This window comes from Gavialis gangeticus, unplaced genomic scaffold (genome assembly GCF_001723915.1).
Source record: "Gavialis gangeticus isolate Ggan-Ray unplaced genomic scaffold, GavGan_comp1, whole genome shotgun sequence".
Classification (NCBI taxonomy): domain Eukaryota; kingdom Metazoa; phylum Chordata; order Crocodylia; family Gavialidae; genus Gavialis; species Gavialis gangeticus.
In genome coordinates this window covers 57,975,063-57,983,195 of record NW_017729034.1, presented here as the reverse complement: position 1 = coordinate 57,983,195, position 8,133 = coordinate 57,975,063, and the positions used below count along the sequence as shown (strand labels likewise).

Below are 8,133 nucleotides of genomic sequence, written 5' to 3'. Positions count from 1 at the left end.
GACATGCTTTTAGATTTGACGCTGATATCATGTTGTGGGATGCTTTGCTTTTTTCCTGGCAACACTTCAGCATTGTTGGGAATCTGAAGAAGTGCACAAGAGCAACAGAAATTGGATTCCATGCTCCAGGGTGTGTTGGGGGGGAGGGGGTACAGAGTCAAGGCAGACTTCCAATAATTAGCTCCTATACTTGGAAAATTTAACACATTTATAAATTTTTCCATACATAGAACCTAACTAATGGGGGGTTATCTTATAATCAGAGTCATCTTCTATTGGGGTAAATATGGTAGTTTGTTTAAAAGAAAATTATAATATCATGCCAGCATTCAGAGTAATTCTGTTAAAGTAGGATCTCTGCTTTATCTTTCCCGTGTAAATGATTGCATAAAAACAACTTGCTTCTAAATGTAGAAGTACATATTGTACATGTTGTAATGTACACATTACTACATATTACTAATAAGTGTACATGTTGTACACATTACTACATGTTGTAATTGTATATATATTACTACACAAAAATGCTGGCAATAGTGAGGTAAAGCACATGCAATGTAAACTTTTTTGAAATCTAGCAAGTACAGTAAGACTGAAAATTTTGCAGGTTCTATGTTAAAAACAAATGGGGAATTTTCCTGTGCAGACAAACCTTTGACTATGCTTCTTCTAGTTTTCCTTGCACCAGTGTGTAGAAATAATGCTTTTATGTGCCATATTATAAAAGCTAGTTTTATAGTGTACCATTCTGTCATTTTTATAAGATACATTTTTTCAAATGTGTTTTATCTTTTACCAACAGGGGACAGGTCATTAACATGAGATATCTAGAATATTTTGAAAAAATTCTTCATTTTATCAAAGACAGGATCCTTGTTTACCATGGGTAAATAATTTAATTTTTACCTTATTAATATCAATTGAATCTGTCATGCTTGTCATATAGAGATTATTACAAAATGTCTGAGGGATATTTTTTAGTTTCAAGTTTAGCTATACCTGAGCCCTCTTACTAATGGGAGAAACCTGTTAATTGCCACTGAGGGGAAAAATAGTGAATTATAATTATCCACCCTTCAGATCTATTCTTGTAGGGATTGATATTATTCCCATTTTACAGGGAGAATGTGTTGTTAGTAGGATATGGGGGAGTAATTCTCCATTGATCTTCAGAAATTATTAATTACTTTGAAAGTAGGTAGATACTGCAAAAAATGCTAAATTATTTGATTGTTGTGTTTCTGTGTTGAAATTGTTGCCTCCTTTTTTCAGTGCTAATAATCCCAAAGGAGTATTAGAAATTCGAGAAGCCTTGGAAAAGGTACATAAAGTAGAAGATCTTCTTCCCATAATGAAGGTAATGTTTTCAACAGCTTTCAGCTGATGAGTGAGAGAATGTAAGTGAAAATGAGAACTGAATGCCTAATGAATAACTAGAGAAGCTGTGATTATATTCTAAAGAATTAGTAAACTGACCAGATCTGCAAATCTGCACAGTTAAGCTTATATGAGGGTTTGTTATTTAGAAGCTAAAAAAAAAACTGGCTTACTGTACAATGGTAAGTGAACAAACTGAAAATTACTGTCTATAAGTTTGGGAGCACGAACACAAAAAAAAAAAAAAAAAATCAAACAAAGCACCTCAGGGTCACTGGTTTGCATGCGGTCTAGAGCAGTGATAAGCACAAGTAATCACCCCTTAATGACTGATAACTAGTCTGAAATGAAACAGTGGTTTGCTTTCTGCTTTAATGGAAGAGTGCCAGAATCACAGAAATCTCCAAACAGTTTTGAGCGCCCTTGAAGGCAGGCTCCAAAAGGTCTTGGATTATATGGCACAAAGTGAGCTACCATCTCAACTCTAGGAACAATTTGGTCCTTCCAGTTAATGGTTGAGTTCTAAGATTTTATAAGAGTTTCTAACCTAGGAAGAGAGGTAAGTATTTCAGCTTTTGGCTATACAGCAGCAAGAAATTTAAAAAAACAACCAGATTTCAGACTGGAGTAAAATTTGGGAAGAACTATTCCTTCTAATCCAAAGTAGGACAATTCAGACTGGTCAAATATAGTGGCATTGTATAGGGTAGTGGTTCTCATCCTTTTTAGACTTGAGATATTCCTCTGTTACTTTTATGAATTGAGCAGCACCTCATTTCAGAAACTAATTTATTTATTATTGTGCTTACCTGCTTGGAAAGGGTACAGAAAGGAGAAAGAGTAGCCAGAAGGGAAGAGGCTGCATTTATCTCCTCTCTCCCAGCAGCACTCTTCAAAGGCTATACATGGTCCCCTGATTTGAGAATCACTTGTATAGAGGTACCTGAGCTGTCGCTAAACAAAGCAGTCTAGATGCAGTAGCACAGAAATCTGTTTGGATACTCTGCTGCTTATTAAAGCTGGATTGTTTCTGGTAGCTTGGATATCTTTACTGAATTCTGTGGACTAGACCAGTGCTGTTCAACTTCTAAGCAGCTGAGGGCTGTATGCCCCCCAGGCTTCACAAGCGGGGATAGCACACCGTGTAAACAACTCACACTGCATAGCATCCCTACCCCTCAACTGCACTGTACATCTAATTGCATCCTCCTCCCACTGCTGTACCAGGCATCCATAATCCTTCCCCTTCCCCAACACCACATATGTGTAATCCAGCTTCACACTCGACTCCCTTCAAGGCACCTTTCCGTATTGTACTATCATACCCCCTTGGGCAAGCTGAAAGTGGAAGCCAGAGGAAGGAGGGGGAGCCTATAGGCTCTGTCTGCTATTGCAGTCGGAGCAATAGGAAAAGTGGCAGCTGGGTAAGAGCCTGGAGGCTGCAGTTTAACCCCTCGTAGACCACCAGTTGGACAGCCCTAGTTTAGACCTACAGAAAATTTCACAGAGGCTTCATGATTCTCAGGGCATACCCTGATCTTTTTTCTTCAGGGTGTTCCAATAAGAGTTGCAAATGTCACATTTTGTTTTTGTTTTTAAAATCGTGGATTAGGGATTGTATGGAGTTTTGGGAGATTTGAGTGTACTGCTGGTGGACTCCTAGTGATCTCAGTTCTTAGGTAGGAAACCCAGTAATCACATTTTTGAAGTGCAAAAAATGGTAGTGAAACCAAAGGTAGTATGAGTTGGATCAGACAGTCTGGTGTTTATTACTATGATATTGAATATTATAAAAACAGCTTTCTTAAGAAAAAGGCATGGAGAAAATATGGTTGATTGATTTAAAGGCACAGATTAGTACAGAGAGAGGCACCCAAATATGTAGTGAACTGTGAATGATTTAGCTTGAACTCTAAGGTCTGTTCCTGAATATTGGCAGCAGATTATTCCTGGTTTTCATAACCTGTTAATTTTGATCTGGTTTGGATCTCCTGTATGCCATTCTAAATTTGTACGTCACATTGGTATTCTGTTTCTCAATAAAAAGCTTTTAAAATTTTTAAATGAACTCCTCTTGGCTAATACACATACAACTGCATAATTCATACAGTTGAATTTTAAAATACAGAGATGCAAAAGAGGTTCGCTAAGTAGTTATAATGAAATATTTATTAATGCCATATGGATAAATTAAGTGAGTGTGTTGTTTCTGATGCAGTCTGGTTGTTCAAACAGCTGCATAATTTTGTATGTCAAATGGAAACTTGACTTGCATTTATTTGAATGCTGTTTATAACTGACACGTTAATAATGACTTTTATCTGAATTTTTATTTAAATAATTTTTCAGCTTTTCACAATTTGAAAGCTGTATGCTCCCCTTCCACTGCTGCCTGGTGAGGATAAAATATGCAAAAGGTTATTGAATGAAATTAGGTTTCAGCTAGGGAATTGTTGAGAGCTATGTTCTGTAATCCAATTTAGGCTAACATACTTGCTAAGTATAAACATAAAATGCAGACTTTAAAACTCCTGCACTCACATTAACAAGCCAAATGGTTGGGATCATAATGGAGTTGGGAGAAATCTGTTGTCATCTGTATAGTTCTGGCTTCTCTTATCTACTAGCTTTTATTTTTATTTTTTTAATAGACAGCCCTGTTATATATTAAACATGCAGCTGTAAAATGGAACTGCAGCTTCTTTCATTAACATTTTAAGATATTTATATGGTAAGAAAAGAAAGCAAAGATTTCTTCATGAAAGAGAGCAATGAATTATTCATCGCTCTCTTTCATTTAGGAGAAAACATAGCTGCTCTAGGTGTTTCTTGTTAAATCTCTCAGCCAAAACCTACTGTTATGGAACAATGGGTAATATGCCTATTCTTCTGCATTCACTATATAATAGTAATCTAACAAAATATAGTCTAGATGAAAGTACTATAAGATAGAGATACACAACTAGTGGGATCATCATGCTTAAAGAATAGTTACAATGGCTTGATGTCTAAATGAGAGGAGATAACAAGTAGGATTTTCTATGGTTCTGTCCTGGGTCTTATACTGTTTGGTATCTTCATTAATTGATATCGAGGATGCGATTGCATGTACCCTTGTCAAATGTGCAGCTAAAGCCAAGCTGGATGGAGTTGTAGACACTCTGCAGGGATAGGATTATGATTCAGAATGATACTAATGAAGTGAAGTGGAATTAATCAGGTGAAATTCAGGTGAAATAAGGAAAAATGCCAAATCCTGCACTTTGATGGAACTATCACATGCACAAATACAGATTGGAGAATAACTGACTAGGTTGTAGTACTGCTGAAAAAGACTAGGTTAGTGGCCCATAAAGTGAATAGAAACCAACAGTGTGCTCTTGCTGCAAAAAAAGGCTAACGGCCTTCTGCAAAAAGCAAAGATTTTTGTAGTTGATACCTTTTATTCGACCAGCTGCATGATTGGGATGAAGTTAGACAGGCTTTTGAAGAATGCCTTGCATGTGAAAGCTTGTTGAACTTTATTAGAGCCAGGCAGTTGCTCCAATAAAAGATATCACCCGCAGAAATCCTGCCCCCCACAATTTCTCTGGACCATCATAGCAGCCACATCACTCTAATGCTACTAATAACATACTGAGCTTTATAAATCTTGCAAGTGAAAGGTGATCCTTCCACTCTATTCAGCCCTTGTGAGACCTCATCTGGAGTACTCTGTCCAGTTCTGAGCACTTCATTTCAAGAAAGATGTGAACAAATGAGTTCAGGTCAGAGCAACAAAAATGATTAGGTCTGGAAAATAGGGCATATGAGGAAAGGCTGAAAGAAGGGGGATTATTTAGTGTGAAGAAGAAGAGGAGAAGATTTCATAAAAGTCTTCAATAATAATCCTTCAGATATTTGAAGGTATTTATAAAGGGGATGGAGATAAATTTTTCTCTGTGGCTGCAGTGGACAGGACAAAAAGCAATGATCTTAAATTGCAGCAAGGGAAATTTAGGTTGGATATTAGAAAGAACTTTCTCACTATAAAGGTGATTTCATACTGGGACAGATTACATAGAGATTGTGGACTTTGCATCCGTTTGAAGTTTTTAAGAGCAGATTAGACAAATACTTGGCCAGGATGGCTTAGACGAGCAGTGCCCACAGGCACCGGCACTCCCCAAGGTTTATTTAGGAGCCTGCGCAGGATTGATTGGTTTGATCTAAATACTTTAATATCTATTGATCTAAATACTTTAATGTTCATGTTGCTGCCCGCTGCTTTTTCTTTTAAATTCGAATGTGCCCTTGGGCACATAAACGTTGGGAACACCTGGCTTAGACAAAGACGATTCTTCCTTGAACAGGGTTGGAGTCTAGTTTACTTCCTGAAGTCCCTTCCAGCCCTACTTTTCCATGAATTTGATTCTAATAGTTCTTTCTTTTCTTGAAAGCAGTTTAACAGTAAAACGAGAGATGGCTTTACTGTCAACACAAAAGTCCCCAGCCTTAAAGATCCAGGGAAAGAATATGATGGATTCACAATTACAATAACAGGAGATAAGTAAGTTTGCTTTAAAAGTGCATACTTTTTATGGTTTTAATTGCCAACAGTGAAGTGTTCCTTGACAATGAAATTGCAGCAGAAATTAGTTTCTTGCTCTAATTACGAATTTACATTTGCATGGTTAGGATCTTTTCTAATTTTCATTGTGAGAAGAAAAGCTTTACCATGGTCTCTTCTAAATACACTTTAGTATCTGTTTTGAGATATTTTGATTCCTGTTTTTTGCACTGGGGAGACAAGGAAGGAACACAGATAATATTTCCAGTGTAGGCTAGATCATTTGCAGTGATTTAATCCCACTGAATCTAGAAGTGATTCTCTGTGCTGTTTGTAGTAATTCGCAGTATCGGAACAATTTGATTTTTATAGTGTAAATTAACAGAATAAAATTATGCTGCAAATTCTAGTGCTGAAACAGAAAACTACTGATGAAGGTCTGCTGTTTTAGCTTACTGTAGCCTGCTCATTTGGGTGTGCTGCCCATTTGTTCTCCTAGTTCCAGAAGAATCCTTGGCAAAGAGTTGAAGTAGTGCGAGAGAATATTAGTCTTTCTGTGGTTTGATTGAACACATTTCAAGAGTTTGATATATGCTCTCCTTGTGCTTAATATATGTGATTAGAGTTGGGAACGTATTGTTTTCAGTGGAAACTCAGACAACAGAAGAAAGGACACAACTGTATCATGCAGAAATAGATGCACTATATAAGGATCTGACAGCTAAAGGAAAAGTACTAATTCTATCTACAGAGCTTGGGGTAAGGTTTTTTTATGTAGATGATTAATTCTTTTATGGAATTCAGTTTTAATGTCTTTATTTCCTTTTTAAAGGTCTCTGTCAAAGTAAATTCTAATAACTCTTCTGCAGACAGATTGCTTTTCTGGCACAGTTCCTAAATAAGTAATATACTTCTGGTTCAAACACAACTAGTTATAATAAATTAAATGAAAGGTTTCCATGCTTTTAAAGTAATCTAAAAAGTTGATCTGCCTTAATGCAGTATTAGTAAGATGTCAGAGATGCACACAGTATGAAGTGCTCCATCGTAAAAAAAATCATTTTACCTTGGTTTTCAACCCCTAAAGTTCATTGCTTTCATAAGCACTATTTAATAATATTGACTGATTTGTGGAAGCCAGTTGTAAAATGAGAATTGGCATGACCTGCAAAGCAATAGAATTTATTTCCAGGTTGCTTGTAGGCCTGCGCAAATAGGGAAGTATTCAATTCAGATTCGGCCAATTCGGAGGACAGTGATTCAATTGGGATCACTGTCCTGAATTGATTCAGCCGAATCAGTTTTGGAAGATTCAGCGTGGGTTGGGATTGGGCAGGCAGGCACAGCTGGGCAGCTCCTCTGGCTCTGCCTGCCTCTCCCTGTGTGGGGGTACCCACGGGAGAAGCCCCCATGGCTGCCCTGCCTGGCCCCTTCTCCTGTCTGGCTCCAGCAGCTCCCAAACCATCTCTGGCACCCTGCCAAGCCACGCTGCACCCGTGCAATGTGACAGCTGTTGCACAGGTGCCAGACGGGGAGTGGGGGGGGGCAATCCCTGCTGCCCCACGCTGCACTCTGCTACAAGTGCCCAGAGGCTCTAATCACCACTCCTGCAGCCGTTGACTGCAGAGCTTTAAAAAAAGGGAAAAAAGCCCTGCACTCACTGGCTCTGGCAGCAGTAATTGGGGACCTCTGAGGGCTTGTGGCAGAGCCCCCCCCACCTGGCACCCGTGTGGCAGCTGCCCCGTGGCATGGGTGCAGCGCAGTTTGGCAGGACACTGCTCACTGTCTGGGAGCTGGGGCCACTGGGGCTGAATGCTGCTGGGTTCCAGCTGACTGCTGGAGCCACCCCAGCTCCCAGACAGTGCATGGCGCCCTGCCGAGCCTCAGTGTAGCCACTCCATGGGGCAGCTGCTGCACAAGTGTCAAGAAGAGGGGGGCGATCCCCACTGCCCCACAGGGCTCTGCTACAAGCCCATGGAGGCCCCTGATCACCGCCCCAGAGCCAGTGAGTGATGGGCTTTTTTTTCTTTTCTTTTTTCTTTTTAAAGTGCCGGGAGGCTGGCCTGGGCAGGGGATGGGATTGGGCAGGGCAGCCATGGGGGGTTCCCCAGCAGCTCCCCTGGCTGTGTCTACCTCTGCCCTGGCAGGGAGAGCTGTGGGGGCTATGCCCTGCTGCTTCTTGCCCAGCCAGTGGGGGGGGGGGGGGG

General features: G+C 39.7%; 1 protein-coding gene across 5 annotated transcripts in view; it reads left to right on the top strand.

Annotated features, from left to right (window-relative positions):
- The window catches only part of TTC13 (tetratricopeptide repeat domain 13), a 77,224-nt gene that overhangs the window by 60,083 nt on the left and 9,008 nt on the right, over positions 1 to 8,133 (top strand). For 4 of the 5 annotated variants that reach the window (XM_019527396.1, XM_019527394.1, XM_019527393.1 and 1 more), the window contains 4 exons: positions 803 to 886; positions 1,273 to 1,357; positions 5,817 to 5,926; positions 6,550 to 6,685. In XM_019527396.1, coding sequence (XP_019382941.1) covers positions 803 to 886; positions 1,273 to 1,357; positions 5,817 to 5,926; positions 6,550 to 6,685 — 415 coding nt within the window. The remainder of the gene's footprint in view (positions 1 to 802; positions 887 to 1,272; positions 1,358 to 5,816; positions 5,927 to 6,549; positions 6,686 to 8,133) is intronic. The other variant, XM_019527395.1, reaches the window with a different exon arrangement.